The sequence below is a fragment of the Humulus lupulus genome, chromosome 2, assembly GCF_963169125.1.
Source record: "Humulus lupulus chromosome 2, drHumLupu1.1, whole genome shotgun sequence".
In the NCBI taxonomy this organism is placed as follows: domain Eukaryota; kingdom Viridiplantae; phylum Streptophyta; class Magnoliopsida; order Rosales; family Cannabaceae; genus Humulus; species Humulus lupulus.
In genome coordinates, this window is record NC_084794.1 from 197448645 (window position 1) to 197473772 (window position 25128).

The 25128-nt window shown below is 37.7% G+C and overlaps 4 protein-coding genes and 1 non-coding gene across 5 annotated transcripts; 3 read left to right on the forward strand and 2 right to left on the reverse strand.

Annotated features, from left to right (window-relative positions):
* Positions 1 to 5136: 5136 nt before the first annotated feature.
* On the forward strand, positions 5137 to 6261 carry LOC133815062 (uncharacterized). Its single transcript, XM_062247949.1, has one exon. It carries the CDS (start codon positions 5137 to 5139, stop codon positions 6259 to 6261), a length of 1125 nt encoding a protein of 374 aa, XP_062103933.1.
* Positions 5680 to 5786, reverse strand: LOC133820573 (small nucleolar RNA R71). The gene has a single exon (XR_009886978.1). It is a non-coding gene; the product is annotated as a small nucleolar RNA R71 (small nucleolar RNA).
* Positions 6262 to 6438: 177 nt separating the features above from the next.
* Positions 6439 to 7430, forward strand: LOC133815063 (uncharacterized). Its single transcript, XM_062247950.1, has 2 exons — positions 6439 to 7024; positions 7138 to 7430. The coding sequence occupies exons 1-2, from the start codon at positions 6439 to 6441 to the stop codon at positions 7428 to 7430; spliced, it is 879 nt and encodes a 292-aa protein (XP_062103934.1).
* A 9329-nt stretch (positions 7431 to 16759) lies between these two features.
* Positions 16760 to 19518, forward strand: LOC133818858 (sugar transport protein 10-like). Its single transcript, XM_062251963.1, has 3 exons — positions 16760 to 17329; positions 17945 to 18574; positions 19041 to 19518. The coding sequence occupies exons 1-3, from the start codon at positions 16763 to 16765 to the stop codon at positions 19500 to 19502; spliced, it is 1659 nt and encodes a 552-aa protein (XP_062107947.1). The 5' UTR covers positions 16760 to 16762; the 3' UTR covers positions 19503 to 19518.
* Positions 19519 to 20084: 566 nt separating this feature from the next.
* On the reverse strand, positions 20085 to 22879 carry LOC133818857 (putative pentatricopeptide repeat-containing protein At5g08310, mitochondrial). The gene has a single exon (XM_062251962.1). The coding sequence runs from the start codon at positions 22877 to 22879 to the stop codon at positions 20351 to 20353; it is 2529 nt and encodes an 842-aa protein (XP_062107946.1). The 3' UTR covers positions 20085 to 20350.
* Between the last annotated feature and the right edge of the window lie 2249 nt (positions 22880 to 25128).

Genomic DNA, 25128 nt, shown 5'->3' on the forward strand with positions numbered 1-25128 from the left:
TAATAATTGTGATATACTTGTGATATATCTATGTTGCACGATCCGAGACAGTCCTAGGCAGCGGTTAGCTAGAAAGTCACAACGGGGTCAAATACCCGACTCGGGGCGAGTCGAGGGGTATTTCGGGCACTAGACGTTTTATGGGGTTATCGGGTTATGAAAATAAATATTTGGAGATATATTTGAAGTTAGAATGTTTAGGATTGAATATTGGGGAAATTTATCATTTTGCCCTCGAGGACGTTTTTGGCACCCCGAGCCTTTGAGGTAACCTTAGAAACTTAAGTTAAATAAAACAAAAGGGAGGAAGTATTCATAACTTTAGGAAATCAACCCTTTCTCTCTCTATCTCTCGGTTCCCTTTTCTCTCTTGGAGCTTAGTAAATTTTGGTGAAATCTAACCAGAGATTAAGGATTTAAAGCTGGGATTTTGGGGGATTGAAGCTTGGAGCTTAGGAGATTAACTCAAAGATTTAATCAAGCAAAAGTAAGCTCTTAACTTGGTGAATTATATTGGTTTCTTGCTGGTATTTCAGAGTTTTGCATATGGGATAGGTGAAGGATCATTCTAGAGTTTTAGAGGAGGTTTAAGGATAATTCCTTTTAGATTTTGTTGCTGACACTGTGATAGAACTTATGTGATGATTAGTTTGACTTGTTGGATGGATTTTGGGGTAAATTGGCTTGGTTTTAGAGGATTTTTCTGGGTTTTAAGGGTCGGGTCGCGACATTGTTCTTGCTGAGCCGCGACCCTCTAGAACATGTTGGAGGCCAGGATGAAGGGCGGGCCGCGACACACCCTAGCTTGGGTCGTGGCGCGCCTGCCCTGTTATGGGGTTGGGGTTCTCTGGTTGAAGCGGGTCGTGGCATGGCTTCATGGGGTCGTGGCACTTAGTGCATTTTTGGGCTTTAAAGAGGTTTTAGGCTCGGGAATCCAAGAGTTAAGGCTCGGGATGGATTTTATCACCCGGACTGATAGAATTCAAGGTCTCGGGGACTAGAATTATGATCCAAGGCTATTTAATGGATTAAAACTTGATGGGTGGATATTTTTGATGCATTGTGGCTAGGGTTTCAGCGAGGCTCGGACTAGGGGACTTTGCTCAGGACATTGGTGGTTGAAAAGCTTGGGACACAGGTAAGAAAACTGTTGTACCCGTAGAGCAAGGCAAGGCCCTATAGCTTGTGTTGCAGGGCACAACCCTATACAATTGTGTTGTAGGGCGTAGCCCATTGAATATGTTTATACGTGTTTAAGTATTTATTTAATTATGCTATTGTAACGCCCTACTTCCTTAGAGCCGTTACTTAGTGAGTTTTATGACAAAGCAGTGTGCAAAGATCTCGCTAACCGAGGTTTTGAAACGAAAGTGTGACTAATTAAAAGTTAAGGCTGTAATCTTAGAAAAATGCGTTGTTTCAATAAAACTCCTAATATTAAACATTGGGATCCCAAAATAAGGTTTGAAAACTATTTACATCTTAAAAATGAGTTCACAGTTGATAAATCATAAAAATCATAGATTATTACAGCCATTTTCAAATAAACCCCCAACCAAAGCAGTCGGGCAGGCCAAACATGTACGCGTCGCTTCACGCTCTCCGTACTCATGGTTGGTTGACTCAGTCATTGCCCTACCTGCAACACAGAGCACCCGTGAGCCGAAGCCCAGCAAGAAAACTCATGCAGAACATAACATATGCAATGTATACAGTTTATCATAACAGATAATCCTCAAATAAACAAGTCAACCATTAGACTAAGCAAACACGGCCATGCCGCCCCAGAGACCTTACCAAAGCCCTGGGGTATCGGTCCTCACCGCGAGGATAACTCATGTATCCCTTGGGTCCCACCCTGAATATAGCATAACACATGTATCCACCGGGCCCTGCCCTGACTATAGCATCCCATGTGCTAGGTGTTACTTTCGGCCCACGGCCGCCCCGGCCTACGCCGTACTCGGCCCTTGCCGTTCATTTCATCATAATCACACATATAATATAACACAACAACATGCAATCAAATATTAATTCATTTAAGTCTGCACCCTAACATGTGATGCAATATAGGGCCACGCCCCGCAATCATACTATGGGCCCATGCCCTATCCTACGGGTGTTATAGTTTTCTTACCTGAATTCCGAGCCTCCTGGTGCACTAAAGCCGCGAGCACGGTCCTCAAGCACGAGCCTCACCAACAACCTAGTCACAATACACAAGAAACATCCCTCAATACTAATCAACCCAAAACCACTTCCCGAGACCAATCCCGCACTCTCGGGACCTCTAAAACCTTAAAACAACACCCCGGAGACATCCCCCGAACCCCCGGAGCAAAGGCCTAAAATTGCCTAAAAATGATGCCCTGAATTTAGCCTTGTGCCGCGGCACCCATCAGTCAGAGGCTCCCTCGCCGCGGCACGAAAAACCTGTGTCGCGACACGCCTTCGCAGACCTAGAATTCTGGGTTTTCACCTGCGTTTTCTCCGAGCTAAAACCTTCCCAATTCATACCAAACCAATACCCAAACCCCAAAATCAAATCCAAGCTTCATATGACCCATCTAGCAACCCATAAACATCATCAAAGCAATCAAACACACAATCAAATCCCCAAAATCCACATCCTTGATTTCAATTTCAGAAAATTAAAAACTCAAAGTTCAAACTTAAACCATGCTCAAATCTCTTAACCCATAACATAATCAAGCCTTAAATGTGTATAAATTCCTTACCTCAAGTAGAGAATCCCATCCCAAGCTCCCTTGATTCATCTCCTAAGTCTCCAAATTTCAGCTCCTTCACTTCTCTTCTTCTTCTTCTTCTTCTTCTTCTTCTTCTTCTTCTTCTTCTCATTGCCCTAACTTTCCCTCTCTTTGGTTTTTCTTCTCTTTAGTTTTTATCAACACCAATCAATGCCAAGCCCCAAACCGTGTACCCCCTATAACCCAGCTGCCATAAATCAATTTCCCAGCCAAATGACCATTTTACCCCTCCTTGCCTATCCTTTCCTAACTAAACCTCAAGGGCACTTAAGTCCTTTTACTTCTATTTCATTTCTACCATTTTCTACCTAGAACTTGTTACTCTCAGCAGTAACTAATGGTTACCCAGGTTACTAAATCTCCAATAACCATTACCCGCTAAATCTCAACTTAACCATAAAATTCCCGAGGTACCCCTAGGCTCCTCCCGAGCCGGGTATAGAAATCCCGTTGTGACTCTTAAGTTAAATTGCTCTCTAGGACCGTCTCGGCACGTGCATCACAAAATAACACCACACTCACGTGGTACAAATCACGGAATACAATTATCACAAATATGCCCTCGGCGGGCTAAAATTACAATTATGCCCTTCAAACACAATCAGGGCCTACATGCATACTAATACACATATACATGCGTCTCAGATAAATAAATAGTCAAATAAAATGCTTTAAATCATAACCATGCATTTAACTCATAAAATCACACATAATTCCCATCGTGCCCTCCTGGCACGCTAATCAAGGCCCTTAAGCCTTATTAGCGAATTTGGGTCGTTACAGCTATGCGTGCATATATGTGAATGAACGGCAAGAGCCGGGAACGACAAAGGCTGGGAACAGCGAAGGCCGAGTACGGCAAGGGGCCGGGAGCAGCATTTAGCATGCAGGGTGCGATTTTCTAGGGCGAGACCCTATAGGATACCTGGGATATCCTCACAGTGTAGACCGCAAACCCAAGGCCTGGTAAAGTGCCTGGGACGGCATGGCCATATGTGTTTATCCCATTGGCGGTTTAATTGTATGTTGAATGATAGATATGCATATGTTAATTGCTTGTGTGAGTTTTCTTGCTGGGCTTTGGCTCACGGGTGCTCTATGGTGCAGGTAAGGGCAAGGGGAAAGTCGACCAACCTTGAGTAAGGAGAGCGTGAAGCGACGCGTACATGTTTGGCCTGCCTGGCTGCCACAGCCAGGGGTATTTTTGGGAGACGCTTGTATTAAACCTAATTTTGTCGTTTAGTCGACTTTAATTATAATTTTAAGTTGTAAACATTTATAAACAGTATTTTTGGATCCCAAATGTTAAACGTTTTATAATTTTCAATGAATAGATATATTTTCAAATTATGTGACTTTGTTTATGGTTTAGCTACACTTTTTTCATAAAACCTCGATTAGCGAGTTAACTGCACATTTTAAACTCACTTAGTAACGACTCTAAGGAAGTAGGGTGTTACAATTTATTTGTGTTTGTTCTTGAATTTCTTTGCGTTTAGAATGACAGTTATGAACTAATTTTATGTTTAGGACTGTTAATTGAATCTATTGAATCCATATTATGAACTAATGCAATTGATCATTTCTTCTTCATCTTCTTTTTAATTCCTCGCAATCTGTGCTTGTTGATTGATTATTGACTGGCCATCTATAGTCATTACCTTTATGTTTTTTAATCAAAATCTCATAAGTGCGATTTGAATTTGCTTTCATTGTTCAGGACACAATTATAATTTGGAACGAGAGTATCTAGATTAATTGTGTGACTCTATTTTGGGTTGTTTTGATTAATGCTACCTTTGTGATTAATTTACCATAGAAATATAGGAAATTTTCACTTAGGTTGAGTTTATAATTCATAACATGATTATAAGCTGCTTTTGTCAACTCGTTAATTGAAATAGGAAGAAAGAAGAAGAAATTGGTAACTTGTATTAGGGATTAATAGGGAGGATAGTTGATGAGATTAAATGCCCTAATTACTCTCTTATTATTTAAATTCAAGGTTTTTCTGATACTTATTGTTTTTATTGAGTTTTTAATTATTGTTTCTGCAATTTATATGTTCTTCTGCCTTGTTACAAGAATCAAAGTTTAATTGACCAAATAGAAACAAAAGGATTAATTTATTGGTAATTGGTGATTCAATCCTTGAGGATGATACTTGGTTTTACCAAGATTATTACTAATTTGTGATACGTGCACTTGCGTAGCAATAAATTTTGCAATAAGTTTTTGGCGCCGCTGCCAGGGACTGAAAACTATCAATATCAGTCTAATTAATTTTATTTCTAATTTGGTTGTTCTTTGTCTTATTTCTAACCTGTTTCAGCAGCGTTTCTTTGTAAAATTCAGGTAGCTTGGTTATATGCGTAGCAGAAGAGGAGCAGATAACCTTGTTCCAGTTAATCTTGAAATTGAGAAGGTTTGCAAACAAAATAGAAGAAACAAGAAGTTGGCTCATGAGACTGTGGAGATGGCACAGAATGACAGGAATAATGAGGTTCCCGAGGTTGTTCAAGGTCAGGCTCCACATCCTGCTGCAAGGAGGCTGAGAGACTATGTACTGGCCACTGTTTCGGGAGTACAAAACTGTATAAGGCTGCCAGCTATGGAGGCCAATAATTTTGAGATTAAGCCAGTGATCTTGCAAATGGTACAGTCCACTATCCAATTTGGTGGTTTGCCTTCTGAAGACCCCCATATGCACTTGGAAAATTTCTTGGAGTTATGTGATACCTTTAAGTATAATGGGGTGAGCGACGATGCAATCAGGTTGAGGCTATTCCCATTTTCGATGCGGGAAAGAGCTAAGAGTTTGTTGAACTCCCTTCAATTCAATTCGATAAATACTTGTGAGGATTTGGCTCAGAAATTCCTTGCCAAGTTCTTTCCTCCATCAAAAGCAGCTAAATTGAGAGGGGACATTAATAATTTTTATCAACTAGATGGTGAATCTTTGTATGACTCTTGGGAAAGGTTCAAGGAGCTATTGAGAAAATGTCCCCATCATGGTATAGAAAAGTGGATGTTGGTTCACAATTTTTACAATGGGTTGTGTGGTACAACACAAACAATTATTGATGCTGCAGCTGGTGGGGCATTCATGAGTAAGAGTGCCAATGAAGCTTATGAAATGTTAGAGGATGTGGCCACAAACAATCATCAGTGGTTTGATGAAAGGTCATCTGGGGTTAGAAAGGCAGCTGGGGTACATGAACTTGATGCAATTACTGCTCTGACAACACAAGTGGCCTCGTTGACAAAAAAATTACAGCAGAATACTGTGTCTGCTAATGCGATTCAGATGGCAGCTAGGTGTGAAATTTGTGGTGGTTCTCACTCTTTTGATCAGTGTCATGTTAGTAATAATAATAACATTCATATGGACCAAGCTCAGGTTCAATATGTGGGAAATTTTCAGAGGCCATTCAACATTCCATTCTCCAACACCTACAATGTTGGGTGGAGAATTCACCCCAACTTTTCTTAGAGAAACAATCAGGGCCAGCAATCTCAATTTCAAGGTCAGTATCAGCATAATATGCCTCAACAACAACCAATGAATCAAGCCTCTTCATCACAACAGCCTAGGCCACAAGCTCCACCAGACAGGCCTAATGAATAACTAGTTGCGTTCTTGACTCTTACCAACACTCAAACTCAGTTCATGACTGAGACCAGATCCTCTATCAGAAATCTTGAAACACAAGTGGTGAAGTTGGCCAATATGCTGAATAATAGACCTCGGGGAAACTTGCCTAGCAACACTGATGTTAATCCTAAGGAGAAATGTCAGGCAATTACTCTGAGGAGTGGTAAACAAATTGAGCAGTCTAGTGTACAACAATCAATGGTTCAAAATGAAGGTTTGGGTGAAAAGTCTGATATAGTTGAGCAAGGGGTTACTCAAGACACAAAGAGTACAGAGAAGATTCCTCTAGTTGTTGTTGACCAGCCAGCCCGAGTTCCATATCCTCAGAGGCTTAAAAAAACTACTCTTGATAAACAATTTTATAAGTTTTTAGAGGTGTTCAAAAAGCTGCACATCAATATTCCTTTTGCTGAGGCTTTGGAGCAGATTCCCAATTATGTAAAGTTCATGAAAGAGATTCAATCTAAGAAAAGAAAGATGGAAGACTATGAAATTGTGGCGCTCACTGAAGAATGTAGTGCAATATTGCAAAGGAAGTTGCCCCAAAAGTTGAGAGATCCAGGGAGCTTTACTATACCTTGCACAATTGGAAAATTTGAGTGTAAGCATGCCTTGTGTGATTTGGGGTGAGTATTAATCTGATGCCCTTATTTTTGTTCAGAAGACTTGGTTTGGGTGAAGCAAGACCAATAACAGTTACTCTACAATTGGCAGATCGATCGCTACAACATCCACGGGGTATCATTGAAGATGTTCTTGTGAAGGTGGATAAGTTTATTAATTCTGCTGATTTTATTGTTCTTGATATGGAAGAGGATGTAAACGTGCTTATCATTCTTGGAAGACCATTCCTAGCCACAGACCAAGCTCTCATTGATGTTCAGAATGGTGAATTAAAGCTTCGGGTTCAAGGAGATGAGGTGGTATTCAATGTCTTCAAGGAAATGGCATATCTGAGGGCTAGTGACAGTTGTTATAGTGTGGATGTGATAGATAACGCAGTCTAAAAAAGAATGGTGAGTAGTGATGCCTTAGAGGCAGTGTTGATAGATGGTGAGGAAGATGATGATGATGTCGAGATGAGAGAATATGTAAATTGGATTACCTCTTACCAACCGTACAGGAAGAAGTTTGATGAGTTGGCGGAGGGACCCGAACGACCATTAACATCTATTCGGCAGCCACCGCAATTGGAATTAAAGGCTCTTCCGGATCATTTTTGTTATACATACTTAGGTGAGAAGGAGACTTTGCCTATAATTTTTTCAACTGACCTCTCAAAAACTGAATTGGAGAAATTGTTGAGGGTTTTACAGGTTCATAAATTGGCCATTGGGTGGACATTGGTGGATATTAGGGGAATAAGTCATTCAACAGTCATGCATAAAATTTTATTGGAGGAAGATAGCAAGCCATCTATAGAGGCTCAGAGAAGACTCAATCCAGATATGAAGGAGGTTGTACTTGAGCAGATCCTTAAATGGTTGGATGTCGAGGTGATCTACCCAATTTCTGATAGTGCTTGGGTGAGTCCAGTACATGTGGTTCCAAAGAAGGGCAAAATTACAATAGTAAAAAATGAAAATAACGAGCTAATTCCAACTCGAACAGTGAATGGATGGCGCATTTGTATTGACTATCGAAAGTTAAATAAGGCTACACGAAAAGATCACTTCTCACTTCCCTTTATCGATCAGATGTTGGACAGGTTAGCTGGTAATGAGTATTATTGCTTTCTAGATGGTTACCTAGGGTATCATCAAATTTCCATCACACTAGAGGACCAAGAGGAAACAACATTTACATGTCCCTATGGCACATTTGCTTTCAGGAGAATGCCATTCAGACTATGTAATGCACCAGCAACATTTCAACGGTGCATGATGGCTGTCTTTTCGGATATGGTGGAAAGGAGCATTGAGATTTTCATGGATGGTTTTCCTGTTTGTGTTTGGCTCTTCATGAATGTATTGAACCGTTGTGAAAAAGAAAATCTGGTGTTAAATTGGGAAAAATGTCATTTTATGGTAAAAGAAGGCATAGTACTTGGGCACAAAGTATCTAGTAAAGGTATTGAAGTGGATCAAGCAAAAATCTCTATAATAGAAGATCTTCCACCGCCCATCTCAGTCAAGGGATTTAGAAGTTTTCTAGGACATGCTGGGTTTTACTGAAGATTCATTAAGGAATTTTCGAAGATTTCAAAGCCTCTTTCTACTTTGTTGATGAACGGTGTTGCCTTTGATTTTAACGAAGAGTGCTTGCATGCTTTTAAAGTACTCAAGGAGAAGCTGACATCTGCACCTATTGTGGTGGCTCCAAACTGGGATTTACCATTCGAATTTATGTGTGATGCTAGTGATTATGCGGTTGGTGCGGTTTTGGGGTAGCGTATTGACAAGGTATTTCGGTCTATTTACTATGCTAGTAGAACTCTTAACGATGCTTAGTTGGATTATGCCACAACAGAAAAGGAGTTGCTAGCCATAGTGTTTGCTTTTGACAAGTTTAGACCCTATCTAATTGGTAACAAGGTGATTGTGTACACTAATCACTCTGCTATCAAGTATTTGATTACAAAGAAAGATGCAAAGCCTCACTTAATCAGATGGGCTCTATTGCTACAAGAGTTTGATATGGAGATTCATGACAAAAAGGGTACTGAAAATCTGGTAGCTGATCACTTGTCAAGACTTGAAGTAGAAGAGAGTCAGAATGAGAAAGCTGTGCAGATTAATGATTTCTTTCCAGATGAACAGTTATTTGGGGTGAGTGAAAATTCTGTTGTGCCTTGGTTTGTTGATTTTGTGAATTTCCTCGTTGCAAAGATTGTGCCTCCTGAGATGACGAGGCAACAATTGAAGAAATTTTACTCTAAGGCATAGCATTACTATTGGGGAAAGCCTATTCTCTATAGGCATTGTGTTGACCAAGTCATTCGTCGTTGTGTACCTGAGGATGAGATGCACTATATTCTTGCCCATTGTCACAATTTACAATGTGGTGGGCATTTTGGAGCCACAAAAACAACAGCTAAGGTATTGCAAAGTGGTTTCTATTGGCCAACCCTATTTAAAGATGCTAATTCGTTTGTGAAGGCTTGTGATTGGTGTCAGCGCACCGGTAATATCTCAAGGCGAAATGAGATGCCCCTCAATGTGATTTTGGAAGATGAGCTTTTTGATGTTTGGGGTATTGACTTCATGGGTCCATTTCCACCATCTTACAATAATGAGTATATCATGTTAGCAATTGGTTATGTGTCATAATGGGTGGAAGTTGCTGCTACGAAGACCAATGACGGTAAAATTGTATTGAACTTTCTACATAAACACATTTCCACTCGTTTTGGTACACCCCGAGCTCTCATTAGCGATGAAGGGAGTCATTTTGTCAACAAACAACTTGAGGAACTTCTAGCTCGCTATGGTGTATATCACCGCATTGCAATGCCATATCATCCCCATTCAAATGGCCAAGATGAACTTTCAAACAGGGAGGTGAAAAGTATCCTTGAGAAGACTGTGGATAGTTCAAAGAAAAATTGTTCAAAGAAGTTGGATGATGCACTATGGGCTTACAGGACCGCATTTAAAACACCGATAGGTATGTCTCCATATCGCTTAGTTTTTGGAAAGGCTTATCATCTTCCAGTTGAGTTAGAGCACAGAGCATATTGGGCAATGAAAAAGTTAAACTTTGATTGGAATGATGCTAGTGAGAATAGAATTTTGCAACTGAATGAGCTTGATGAATTTCATAATGAGGCATACGAAAACACAAAAATCTATAAGGAGCGCACCAAACCTTGGCATGACAAGAACCTAGTCAGAAAATAGTTTCAACCTGGGCAGAAGATACTTATTTTTAATTCACGGTTGAGATTATTTCCTGGAAAATTGAAGTCCCGGTGGTCAGGCCCTTTTATTGTAGTGAGAGTGTTTCCATATGGCTCAGTGGAAGTGCAAGGAAAGAATGGAGATCCTTTTAAGGTGAATGGGCAAAGGTTGAAGCCATATGTGGGCAGCAAAGTCAGTAATCCTCTTCAAGCTCTATTGAAGAGGAGTTCAACGTCCAGCTAAATGACGTTAACGACAGCGCTCGTGGGAGGCATCCCATATATTTTTATTGCTTTCTTTACTTTTTGGTCTAGTTGGAACAAAATTTTAAGTTTAATTTTGCACTTGTAAATTATGAATATTTGGTTTATTATTGTACATATGAAATCGTGGAAAGCATGAAAAAAAAATGAAAACAAAAAAAATTCTTAAGAGCCGCGACACAGCCCTATGGGGCCATGACAAGACCCCTACCAGAGGCACAGTGATTTTATCATGGGGGTAGGAGGGTCGCGACGCTTATACCCAAAAAAGAAAAGAAAAAGGAGGCAGGCTACGACACAGGCTAGGAAGGGTCGCGGCCCTTGAAGCTCAAATTCTCAGAAAAAATAGGCGGGCCGCAGCACTGGAGGAGGCTAGCCGCGGCGCTGGGTCGTGACAAAGCATAAAAAACCAGAAAACCTTATTTTCTCTTCCACTTTCTCCTCACATTTCAGTTTTTCCTCCTCTCCATACCTCTGACTTCCCCATTCTCACCCTCAAAAACCCATTTGTTTTCTCCTTAAAACACCATTCCCCAACCATTTCTCATCTCCATTCTCCTTCACTTCACTTACAACACAAATTTTCTCCTTCATAAAATCCTATTTTTCGAAAATTCCTATCAAATATCATGGATTTTTGAAAATATTGTGGGAAAAGGAAGGAGACGAATTAACAAACAGGGGTTTCTCACTCAAGTAAGTACAATATATCCATTTTCTTTGAACTGCCAATGCTATGTTGGTAGTTTTTGGATAAATTGTAAGTGAAAATTGTTTTGGAGCCATTTGGTGAGTTTGTGACGGACAGCGAATTGTTAATCCACTTATCGAATCTGTTCATGCTATTTTGATTTTGTGGGGAAGTGAGAAAACAAGGGGAGGTTATGCTCAATTTCCCTAAGAAAATTTGGTGATAGTCATTGTTTTTGTACTTGTGCGATGGGTCCTAAGAAAATTCCTCCAAGGGGTGCTTCTTCAAATAAAGCTTCCTCATCCTGGGCCCAACAACCACCGCCACCACCCACTGATTTTAACACAGGAAAATTCAAAACTAATGTGGCTGCAGATTTGTTTAAAAAAATCAATGGGAAATCTGTTGCTCTGGAAAGGGGGATGGAGTATCAATTGGAGCCATATCCCAATGACTCCCCCTATGAGTCAATCAGAGATGAAATTACTCGTCGAAATTGGGGCATAGTTTGTAAGCAAATGCAAGTGGATAATGCTAATTACTCTCAATTGTATGAGTCTTATGCAAATTTCCCCAGTCAAGATGATGAGCAAAAAATTTTTGTTCGAGGCAAGGAAATGCCTTCCGACATTGATTCTTTTAATACTTTGCTTCATCTTCCTACTATTCTAGCCACTGGAGATGAACACTAACAGTTGGCTCATTTTAGCGAGATTGATTATGTTGAGGTGGCAGAAACATTGAGCTTGCTTGGGGCTCGATTTCATTATCATGATGGTGAGCCAAAACATTTATTTCGCTAGCAGTTGCATCGCATTGCCCGTGCTTGGGCTTATTTCGTGAGTGCTCGTCTGCTGCCCATCACTCATGTATCTTCTATTGATCGGGAGCAATGTCCTTTGGTTTACGCTATCATGACGGGAAAAACATTGGATGTGGGACGAATAATCAGAAGCATTCGCAACATCAGTAAATTCAACACCACTACTGGTATGGCACATGGCATGTTCATAACTCAGTTGTGTGAGACTTATGAGGTGTCAGTTCTTGACGGAGACATAATATGGAAGCCCATGAAGCCTGTCACTTAGTCTATGGTTCATGGTTTTCATCCGGCCTCTCTTGAGCCTCCACAACCTGGCCAAGCCCCTAAACGTCCGCGAGGTGGAGACAATGAGGAGATTGATCCTGTTGGTACAGGTGCAACTAATGAGGGGGGACCCAATGGTAGTGCATCCTTTTTGGCTATTGGGGGGCCAATTGATTACCATACTCAGGGCACGCATAATCGACTGGATTACATCATTCAAAAAAATCAGTTTATGATCCAGTCACATCATGCTCAAAATCAACATTTCAATCAATATATGGAGCAGCGCAGTGAGTATGAAACTCAGCATGTGGATGCCCTAAATGCTCTAGTCCAACAGTGGTCGATGAGTGAGGCCGACCAAAATACCTTTATGTATCCATCGCCATACATGCCTTACAACCCACCGTCTCTGTCGCCGCCATACTGATGTGGCATGTCTTTCGAGGTAAGTTTTCTCTCCTTGGTTTTCAGGTCACATTGGGGACAATGTGAAATTTTAGTTTGGGGAGAGAGACTTATTATTTTTGCTTCGTTTTTGTTTTCCTTTTAGTTTAATGTTTTTATTTTAGTTTTGTCTTTAGCATCGAAAAGTTAAGCCGATGAAATTTCTTTAATAATGTCGTTTGTCTTCACTTGTGAAATAGAAATTGTGTGACTAGCCGTGTGGTTTCAAGCTTACCGATATTATTTTATCCTTAGTTTTCCCCTTTGTGCCTTAACTTGCTTGATTAATTTTTTAACCACATTATTAAGCCAAAAATGTACCCATTATTATTTTCCCTTGTCCTTTGAATTATGCCATAAGCTTAGAAACAAGTTTGGGGGAAAGAATGGTAATTGTGTGAGATTGTTGATATGTGGATAAATGATGTATTTTAATGATTGAGAGAAATGTAAAAGTTCTTGCAACATCACTAATTTCTGTATATAAAGCATTTAAAAAAAATTGATGAATATATATATATATTAAAAAGTGATAAATAATTAAATAAAGTGATGTTGAAGCATTGTTTTGTGAGTTCTCAATTGTTGAAAGGTTGGTGAATTGGGGGATGGTTATTAAATGTAAGATGGTTGGTTTGATTGGTTTTTTATGTGCTTATGGTATAATGAAGCTTAAATGTCTTTTCAACTACCGTTATCTAAGCCAAAATGTTATGAACCTTAAAAGTCTTATTGATTCCAAAACATGTGTTGTTGACATTAGTGGATAAATGCAAGTATGCAAGCATATTGAATATTGGTTAGTGGATTGTTGGTATGAGTGAGATATGTATGATGTGTTCTAATTGTTCATTTTGTAATTTGCAAATCATATTCTAATTTCCAATTGAGGCATTCAAGTTAATTGTTGGAGTGATTGGATTGAAATTCTGGCTGTAAATGCAGTTGATATGTTGTGAGTGATGACAATGCGATGTGAATAAATATGGAGGCTTAACTGTATGTTGGTGTGTTATATTTTAAGTTTAGTGTCTATCTTTACTCAAGGGCGAGTAAAGGTTAAGTTTGGGGGAATGTGTTGAGTCTAGTTTATGTCACGGTTAGGTGGTGTTTTAGGTAGTCTTTTATGTTGTTTCTATTTCATTTAGTGCAGTTTTACGGTTTTGTTTGTTTGTTTTTCAGTTGAATACTTGGAGGAAATTAGTTCAAAAAGAGAAGAAAAACCCAAGTTTCGGTGTTGTTTTCTATACAGGATGGATCCCGACGTGATTTGAAGGCATTTGTGATTTTTCGGGTTTAAAATTGGAAAAATTGGAGAATTCATTAAGGGCCACGACTTGGGCAATTTGGAGTCGCAGCCAGCCTCTTCACAGAAACCGTGTGTTGGTGTCAAGGCACGAGCCACGACATGGCTTTGGAGGGCTGCGGCTTGGAAGAGCTAATTCCCAGGGAAACAAAGACATGGGCCACGACGAGTGGACAGTTGCGTCGCGACCCTCCTCAACAAAAAAATGCAGTTTCGAGACACGAGCCACGGCATTAGAATAGCTGGGTCGCGGGCCAAATCCTTTAGAAAGAAAAAATTAGGTTATAAACCTAATTTCAAAAATAAGGAATCAGACAGTTTTTTATGGCTAAAATTCTTAGAGAACACTTTTGAGAGGCTTCTTCACTTGTTTGTCATCCATCTATTTCTTTATGTTTGCTCTTGAATTTCTTTGTGTTTAGAATGACAATTATGAACTAATTTTCTGTTTAGGGCTATTAATTGAATCTCTTGAATCCATATTATGAACTAATGTAATTTATCATTTCTTCTTCATCTTCTTTTCAATTCCTCGCAATCTGTGCTTGTTGATTGATTATTGACTGGCCATCTATAGTCATTACCTTTACGTTTTTTAATCAAATTCTGAGAAGTGCAATTTGAATTTTCTTTGGTTGTTCAGGACGCAATTATAATTTGGAACGAGAGTATCTAGATTAATTGTGTGACTCTCTTTTGAGTTGTTTTGATTAATGCTGCCTTTGTGATTAAATTTACCATAGAAATATAGAAAATTTTCACTTAGGTTGAGTTTATAATTCATAACATGATTATAAGCTACTTTTGTCAACTCGTTAATTGAAATAGGAAGAAAAAAGAAGAAATTGGTAACTTGTATTAGGGATTAATATGGAGGATAGTTGATGAGATTAAATGCCCTAATTACTCTCTTATTATTTAAATTCAAGGTTTTTCTGATACTTATTGTTATTATTGAGTTCTTAATTATTATTTCTGCAATTTATATGTTCTTCTGCATTGTTACAAGAATCAAAGTTTAATTGACCAAATAGAAACAAAAAGATTAATTGATTGGTAATTGGTGATTCAGTCCTTGAGGACGATACTTGGTTTTACCAAGATTATTACTAATTTGCGATACATGCACTTGCGTAGCAATAAATTTTGCAACAGTATTTAACCAATCTCAACATGCAATACCTCAGAGTGGATGTTAATGATGAACAGTGAGCTAAAGAAAAGTGAAATAAATGCAATAATAGATGAGTAAAGCAAAGATTTATAGTGGTTCGGCCCCCAAAAAGATGACCAACGTCCACTATAATTAGTATTATCTATGAACTTTGGACCCTCAAGAACAAGCTGAGTTTGATCTTATTCTTGGGGCAATTGCAGCAATGGAAGCTCTCTCCGAAAAATGAACAGTTACTGACTTGTCTACATTTCGGTTTGCACTATTTAGAGTCGCGTAGATGGGAAGGGCTGACGGTGGCACCTTGCTTCCCAAGCAGGCTAAATTTTACTACACTTGGCTGGAGACAGGTTTGTGCCTTACTAAAAATGGTGATCCGACATGTCCTGTTCATTTAATGGTTGAAGGAGCACTGGCGATTAGCGAGAGCCACTGGTGATTAGCAAGGCCTTGGCGACTGGCGAGGACCTCAGGGACTAGCTACGACTGATGATGACTTTAGCTTATCCTTGTGATGTGTGTTGGTCTGACTTGTGCGTCTAGCTAGGGCGATTGGCTGGGGTCCTTTTCTTCTTCAAATGGTGTCAGCGTGGCCATCTGGGAATCATTTGGCATCACACGATGGGAGAAGTAGGTCGGTCCTGGCGAGTCCTGCCTTTTCTTGTGTATTGGGGATGCGAGGGCCAGTCCTCACGGCAGCGGGTGGTGACTGTTGTGTCCCGAAACTTTGTCTTGACACATCATCGCTTCGTAGGCCGCCACGTGGAAGTGCTGAATTTTGGGTATAGCAATATGTAAACTAATTTTGTATTTGTTTATAATAACTATATAACAAATTAATTTTTTTAATGAAAATTATAATAAATAATCGACTGGTACTTGTAGCTTTGGAATCTGGCAATTGGAACTCCCTTATCGAATATTCAGTTATACTTCTACTTTTTTGTTTCATAAATTTCTCTCAAGATTATTTCCAAGCATGGTAATATATTTTTACTGAATTTCCCTTCCGAAACAAAATCTTGACCGAACAAACTTATTCACCATATAGGACCTTCCAGAAAGACCAAAGAGGTTAAATTTTCTAAATTTAGAAACATAATTAATATACAGAAAGACAAAAAGGAGAATATAGCTCATTACATTTTGACTATACCAAATCTTATCTACAAACAGAATACAAGCCATGGAATCGAGAAACAGAACCCTATTTTTACGAGGGAGTAGTTTTTCTGGATGGCCAAATTAACAGCCAGAGAAAGATAAGATGAAAAAACTATATAAACTGAAATGTTGGGAGTTGGGAATAGTTACAGGTGGTGAATAAGTTACAATCTGCTATGTAGGCAGAAAAAATAAAACCCCATCTTTCATTCTTTATTTCCCAGTGAACAGAATTAGAATCAATTGAGAAAAAGTCTATAAATTCACTGAAGAACATAAAGAATTGAAAGCACTTGAGGAATATATAATACATACATATACATATACATATACATATACATTGTACTTAAGTGCCTGAAAGAAAGATGGCAGGAGGAGGATTTGTTGCTCCCGGAGGTAGGAACTATGGAGGCAATATCACTGTCTTCGTGGTCGTCACTTGTGTGGTTGCTGCCATGGGAGGTCTCATCTTTGGTTATGATATTGGAATATCAGGTTATTTTTTCTCTTCAGAAAATCTTCTCTTGTTTGCCTTGGAGGCATTAAAATTTCAACACTACATTTCCTTTTTTTTTTTGTCCATGATTATTATTTTTATTCTTGCAGGAGGTGTGACCTCAATGAAGCCGTTCTTGGCCAAGTTCTTTCCATCTGTACTGAGGAAAATGAAGAGCGATGAGGGCGAAGAAAACGCCTACTGCAAGTTCAACAGCCACCTTCTGACGCTCTTTACCTCATCCTTGTATCTGGCTGCTCTTGTAGCCTCCTTTTTTGCTTCGACAATTACCAGGATGTTTGGCCGGAAGCCTACCATGTTCTTCGGAGGCTTGGTGTTTTTGGCCGGATCCATCCTCAACGGTGTGGCTGAAAGCGTTCTAGTCCTCATCATTGGTCGTTTGTTGCTTGGTGTGGGTGTTGGTTTCGCCAATCAGGTAACCAATATAACTAATTTTGTCTATTTTAATAATGTACTATTTTGTTATTGAAACTTCTCAATTCATTCATATCTAATCTACTAATAAAATAAACCATGCAACAAACTCGAGTTGTAGTTTACGTAAAATATTTAAGGACATTTAATGCATGCACGTAGAATCTACTGTGCTTTGCTCTGTTCTATAGTGAATCCCTTCTCTATGTCCCCTAATTGGGAAAAACATTTCGAGATATGTATCTCGAATAAAGATTAATATTATTATATAGCGTCACCAATAATCAAAATAAGTGTCCTAACAAATCATACATGTATTCACGTAGTTTCATTAACTACATAACATTATTATATCAAATTTGCACCTACAAAGTATTGCACCAAATTTGGACTCCCTACACTCTTAAATGGAAAACCGAGACTATCAAATACACAATTAAGACTTTTTTTTATTAAAGACATGTTGAGAATATCTACCGCGTATATTTTAGTTTTAGACATAAAATATAATAATGATATAAAACCATAATATTTAACATCTTTACTTTCACTCTGAATTTACAATCTCAGATTTTTCTCAACACCATTTTTAGTCCTTGTTTATTATGTATGGCAGTCCGTACCAGTATACCTATCAGAAATGGCACCAGCAAAGGTTAGGGGTGCACTCAACATGGGATTCCAGATGGCCATCACCATCGGCATTCTAATGGCAAATCTCGTCAACTATGGCACTTCCAAGATTAAGGGGGGCTATGGCTGGAGAGTATCTCTAGCTCTTGCCGGTGTCCCTGCAATTATGATGACAGTTGGCGCAATCTTCCTACCTGACACTCCCAACTCCATCCTTGAGAGAGGCAATCCTGAGAAGGCCAGAAAGATGCTTGAGAAGATTCGTGGCACTGAAAATGTCAACGAGGAGTACCAGGACCTTCTGGAAGCAAGTGAGGCTGCCAAGAAGGTGGAACATCCATGGAGGAATATCCTCCAACCCAGGTACCGACCTCAGCTCGTGATTTGCTCCCTCATACCCTTCTTCCAGCAGCTCACTGGAATCAACGTGATCATGTTCTATGCTCCTGTTCTATTCTTGACTTTGGGATTTGGGGATGAAGCTTCTCTCATGTCTGCCGTCATCACTGGTGTTGTCAATGTTGTCGCCACCTTGGTTTCCATCTTTACTGTCGACAAGTTCGGGAGAAGAATTTTGTTCCTGGAAGGTGGTATCCAAATGATTTTCTGTCAGGTAATTGGACTAATATGTAGGAATTCACAGTACAAAATGAACATGAATTTTAATGTCTAACATGGAATTCACGTATAGCATGACAAATCTGCCAAATGGGTATCAGATGAATAATTTATCAATCTTTATCTAGTAACTCATATGGCATCTTCAGGGCAGTGAGTAAATCCAGTTTTAATCAGCCAGTAAAACTAGATATTAAATCATTCAGCCGTATGACTAAGTGCACATAATACAGTATAAACTACGACTTACATGTCATTGCCAATGCCATCAAGTAGTACACGAACAAAGGTGCACATCTTCAATGCGGAATTCACATTCTGTGACACGAAAACTCTATTAATAAGCATATATATAGTACAAATGAGATCGTAAAAGTTGGTATTGATACATTTTAGTTACAAAATTTAGTGCATACAAGTTGCAACTATCAACTTACATGTAAAGTTTTCTGGTTCTATAGATTGCTGTGGGAGTGATGCTGGGCCTGAGATTTGGTGTCAATGGAGTAGGATCAATATCAGGCACAGAAGCCAACGTTGTGTTGTTTTTGATCTGCGCCTATGTAGCTGCATTTGCATGGTCGTGGGGGCCATTGGGTTGGTTGGTTCCAAGTGAGATCTGCCCACTGGAGATTCGATCAGCAGGGCAAGCCATCAATGTTTCAGTCAACATGTTCTTCACCTTTGTCATTGCGCAGGGCTTCCTTAGCATGCTTTGCCACATGAAATTTGGCCTCTTCTTCTTCTTTGCCGCATTTGTTATGATAATGACCACCTTTGTGGCCCTCTTCCTGCCTGAAACGAAAAATGTTCCAATTGAAGAGATTAACAGAGTTTGGAAAGCTCACTGGTTCTGGGGAAAGTACATACCTGATGATGCAGTTATTGGTGGTGGAATTGATGAGTCAACAGGACGAGTATAAAGATCGGTGTTGTAGACTGCTTTATTTTAAGCTAATTGTCGTAATTTAAAAAGGAGACAGCCAAAGTTTAATATGAAAATTAAGGCTTGAGAAATTAAAGAAAAATGACAACTTTGTGTAATTTCTCATCTATAAAAATGCAAGAAGGAAATAATATGGGAATAATTATAACTTTTGAAAGGTCTCCTTCTTCTTAAGAACTAAGGGTAAAGATGATAACAATTTCATAATATTTAGAATATCATTTTTAAAAGCATACACATATGAAAGAAACTGCTATTAAAAAGAAGAGTAAAAGAATCAAAGGTCAAATTAAACCATCCCAGTAAAATTAATACATATAATGAATCTCAGAGTACAACATGGTGAAAGAGAAAGCTCTTTGGTCAATTTTACATTGATTTGCACAACAATCACATTTACATCTACCCACTTGAGTTGACACATGAAGGCTGGTATTGGTATTTGAATAATTATACTAGTAAATATTAATACTGAGTAAAAAGAATGGAAATCAGTTGATAGGAGAGCATAACTTACCATTAACTAACTAGTAGATTGTAAAAATAAAAATGCTTGCCATTAAAGCTAGTGTATCAAGGAGTATAAACCAAATATAGATTCCAAGTGTTTCTCCAAAAAAATGGGGTCCAAAAAAATCGGGTGTACTATTAGAGTACACTCTGGAAAGTACTTGCAGACCTACATATGCCTAATCCCGTCCACCCCAGTTTATACAAACCCACCCAACTAATTTCTTTCCTGTTTTAAACCAACCCAATCTACAATAGAAGATTATTTTCAGCATGATAAAGAATCTTCTTGGCTCTGCAATAATTATACTACATTTAAGACTGATCTTCACTTCCAAAGTCTGAGAGATTAATGGATGGTATGTTTCCCTCTGCAATCAGAGCTTTCACACTAGAGAAAGTAATGTCATCTGCTAACAACTTAAGAATAGCATCTCTTACTATTGAATGGTTCTTATCTGCTTGCTCTGGAACACTTCCTTTCTCAAACATCTCTTTCAAAATGTCAAATGCCTTGGACATATTTGAGTTAGAAAGAAAAGCACTTAGTAATGTTATGTAGACAAAACTATCAGGTTTCATTTCCATTTCTTCCATCTTCCGAAGATAAACTAGAGCAGTATCAGGCCTATTACACTTTGAAAGACCACAAATTAGAGCCATAAAAACAATTCTGTTTGGAGCACACTCATCACCTTTAATGTCTTCCCAGAGCTTAAGAGCATCATCAGGCCTCCCAGCAGCACATAACCCATCTATTAATGTCGTGTAAGTAATGACACTAGGATCCCTCTCTAAATCAAACATTGTGGACAGGCAATGCATGGCCCGATCAATGGCACCAACTTTACACCATCCATCTATCAGCAGATTGTATGTAACAACTGATGGTACAAGCCCTTTCAACACCATTTCATTCACAAGATTCTCAGCTTCTGAGATTCTTTTGGCCTTACAAAGCCCATTTATCAATGTATTATAAGCAACAACATCAGGAAAAGAACCTCGGGCACAAATGTCTTTAAACAGGTCCAACGCACGATTTAATTCTTTAGACTTTACTAAGCCATCCATAGCAGCCGAATAAGTAATTATATCGGGAAGGAAACCTTCTTGAAGCATGTCGTGAAGAAAATTACAAGCTTCAACCACCTTTCTATGAGTACAAAGCCGCTTGACTAGTAAGGTTGAATATTTCATCCATGGTTCATGTCTATGTATACGCATTCTTTTCAGCAGTTCAAGGGCTTCTGCAACATTTTCTCTTCTACATAGGCATCCATATAAAGAATTATGAGTAAATTGTGTCGGTTCAAGTCCAGAATCCTCCATATCCCTCAGGAGCTCATAACTTTCTTCCAATCTATTTGAATTGCATAGTTTATCAATCAAATTATTATAGATTAATATATCGGGTTTGCAGCCAATTTGGATCATATCTTTGATTAGGCATAAGGTCAGGTCCAACTTACCCGTCTTTAGCAGACCCTCAATAACAGTTCTAAACCAAGAAGTAATTGGGTGACTATTTATCTTGAGGTGCTTTTTCATGGTGAAACCATCATCAGATTCATCACCCGTGATTGTCCGGAGCAGAACATGAGCTTTATCAACCAAACCCATATTGATAAGACATTTCAACACATAATTGTAAAGCCAAATGACACCTTCTTCATCCATATTTTCTTTTGCTTCTACAAGTAACTGAATCATGTCCTTTTCACTAGAACAACATGATATGAGCTTGGCAACTATCCCAACATCAGGGCGGATTCCCATCTCCTTCATTTCTGAATACAAACTCAAAGCTTTCTCGAGTTCTTTATTCTCACAAAGTCCTCCAATTAGCACATCATAAAGGGCAACATCAACACCAAAACCTGACTTTTGCATTTTACTGAACAATTGGAGAGCTTTATCCACTCTTGATCCTTTCACAAATCCATTAACTAAAACATAAAACGTCTTCTCATTCAACAAAAGATTGTGATCCTCCATTCTTTCGATGAACTCAAACGCCTTATCCACTTCACCCCACTTGCTAAAAGACAATATAAGGATAGAAAACACATGGGCATCGACCCAATTCCTCTCAAGCATTTGATGGAAAATATTCAAAGCCTTTTCAAACTTACCTGCATTGCTATAAGCTCTTAATATCGGGGTCAACGTGTACATGTTGATCTCCCACCCAGAATCCAGCATTTCCTGAAACCTCATTTCTAGCAAATCAATCGAACTAGACTGAGATATTGCTTCCAACAAACAATTGTAGCTATAATTATTAGGAACACAAAGGCCCTTCTTCTTAACTTGATCAAACAATATATTAGCTTCATCAACCAATCCCAAACTACCCAGACGTCTTAAAAAGAAACCCAACCCTCCGGGAGTGATCGAACAATTCGAGTTAATGAAATCCAAAGCCAAATCTTTGAGTGCGGCATTTTGTCGAGCACGTGATAGGATGGATGCCATGGCAGTATAAGTATAACAATTGTGCTTATACCCGTGTTGGTTTGAGACCCAAGTGAAGAACAAGTGAGCTATTTTCCAGCTCTTTAAGTTATTTAACACGGTTTCGACGAGATTGGTGGTGAGAACCGGAGCGAGACGCTTCAGCTCTGGATTTTCTGGCGAAAAGGGACGTTTGGTGAAGATAGAAATGAGACCATCGGCGACGTCGGCGTGTTCGGAGTTGTTGAAAGGTATATGGGTCGAGAATGGAGAGGGAGTGATGATTTTGGCGAAGGAAAGATAAAGGAGATCATATGGGTTTATGGTGATGGGGTTTATCAATTTGAAGAGAGTTCTACGAGTTTTTGAAATTCTAGACAGTGCCATTTCGTACCAAAAGTAACCCTTCTCAAAATGTTATATACTTTTTTAATTTTGGCTTTCTAATAAACTAATCTTTTGAATAATTAGCATTTTTTCCCTAATTTTTTTACACTACAATATAAATTTCTGCTGATTTATATTATTTAGAGAAAGATAGTCATTTTGTTAGCTTCTATTTCCTTTTGTCATTTAAATACTAATGTGTCATAAAATAATTAATATTTGTTATCCTCATATTTTGGCCACTACGAAATGTTACCCTTTTTATTAAAAAATTAATTTAAAATTTTATTTTTCTATTAGATCTTTTAAAAAAAATAATTAAATCTTATAAAAATTAAAGAAAAAACATTAAAAATTCAGTAAAAAAAATTTAATTATTTAAAAATCCTTTTAAAAAAAGTTAAACTAAAAAATTTAAGTTCACTTAAACAGACTCATATTCAATGTTGTTCATATTCATAATTTTAGATTTACAAACTCAAATTCATCAATTCATCTAAATGAAATATTTGGTCAATATAATCCATTAATTCATCAATTAGTATATTCAGATCACTTAAAAAATAAAGATTCAAATTACTTATCTAAAATCAACAATATAATTCATTAATTCATCAATTTATAAATCATTAATATAGTCGTCGTCCTTGAAGCAAATCTGAAATTCGAAAGAGAAAAAAGTTTGTGTATTTGATTTTAATATTCAAATTAGATTTAAAGTTTAAAAAAATATATTTTATTTTATTTTAAGGTTTAATTTTAATATTTAGATTTTCTTTTAAAATTAGTACATTTTAAATTTAAAATATTATATATATTTAATTTTTAAAATTGATTTTTTAATATTTAAATTAATTTTAAATAAAAAATAAATGATTTGTTAATTTATTATAAAATTTTAGTATTCATGATTTGATTTTTATTTTTTAAGGTTTGAATCTTTTTTAAGAATTAATAAAAAAAATAGATTTTTTTTAATTTTATTTTTTTAAAATGAGATACGATTTGATAGTGGTTAAAGTTCGGAAGGGGGCAAAAATGCTAAAAAAAATTTATGTCACATCATCATTTAAACAACAAAATAGAACATAAGCTAATAGAAGGATTATGTTTTATGTAAATATAATAGTTCAGAGACATTTTAATAGTCCAAATATTTTAGGGGACACAATTTGATAATGTCAAAGTTGGAAGGCAAAATGTTAATTGTTCTACTTTTTTAGGGGAACTTATACCGTGTTTGGACCTATAATTATACACCGCGATTTGAAAATGTATAACTAAGACAGAATTTAAAAACAAAAATTAAATGGATTTATCAAATTAGGGTTTAATGTCATTTATACTATATAAGAGCTGAAAAGTATTTTGATGAGATGTATTTTTATATATGAGAAAAAAAAGTTGGCCCTAGTTTCTAGGATTTTTCCGGAGCTCTAAATGCTTGGTTTCGATGCAACCGAGTTTTTGAGATTTTGTTGGAGCTTTAGAGGCTTAGTTTCGATGTAATCGATTTCGTACTTGGGATTTTGGCAATTTTTCTCTCTTTGGTGGTGTCTCTGATGGTGCACATGCTCACTAGTTCAGTGATGCTCGCAATAGGATTCTTGGTCGCCTTACTAATCTAATTGAAAAAAATGTTAGATGTTGGAAATCATCATCCAATCCAATCTAATTTAGTTTCAACATGCAATCCAATCCAATCGAATTAGTAATTGGATTTATGGCTAATCATCAAATAAAATCCAAGCTTTTACACCTAACCAACCTAATATAATTAAATGTTGGATGTTAGAAAACATCATCCAATCGAATCCAAATTTAACTTCTAACATCTAACTAATTCAATTAATAATTAGATTATTCAATTAGGTGCTATCAATGAGAGAACCTTGTTGTAAGCACTCACTCTCTGCGTGTGTAGCTTATCAAGTAAGTTAGTTTATGTTAAATGTTGAGTCAAGTAAGATGTTAGAAGATTATGTCAATAAATGAATTAATACGTCAGACAAAATTGACGACAATAATTCAAGACGTAATGATATTTTAATTCATAGATACATTGAGATACATTACATCAACGTAAAAGTAAAAGCAATAGCAATTAAGGATAACGAAATTATAATAAATGAGAGTATAAATATATCTTCCATAGATATTTCACCAATTAAGTAACCATAGAGTGCTACGTAGTATAAACAATTTATTAGAAGAGATTTGAAAACAATGGAGAAATCCATGATTGACTA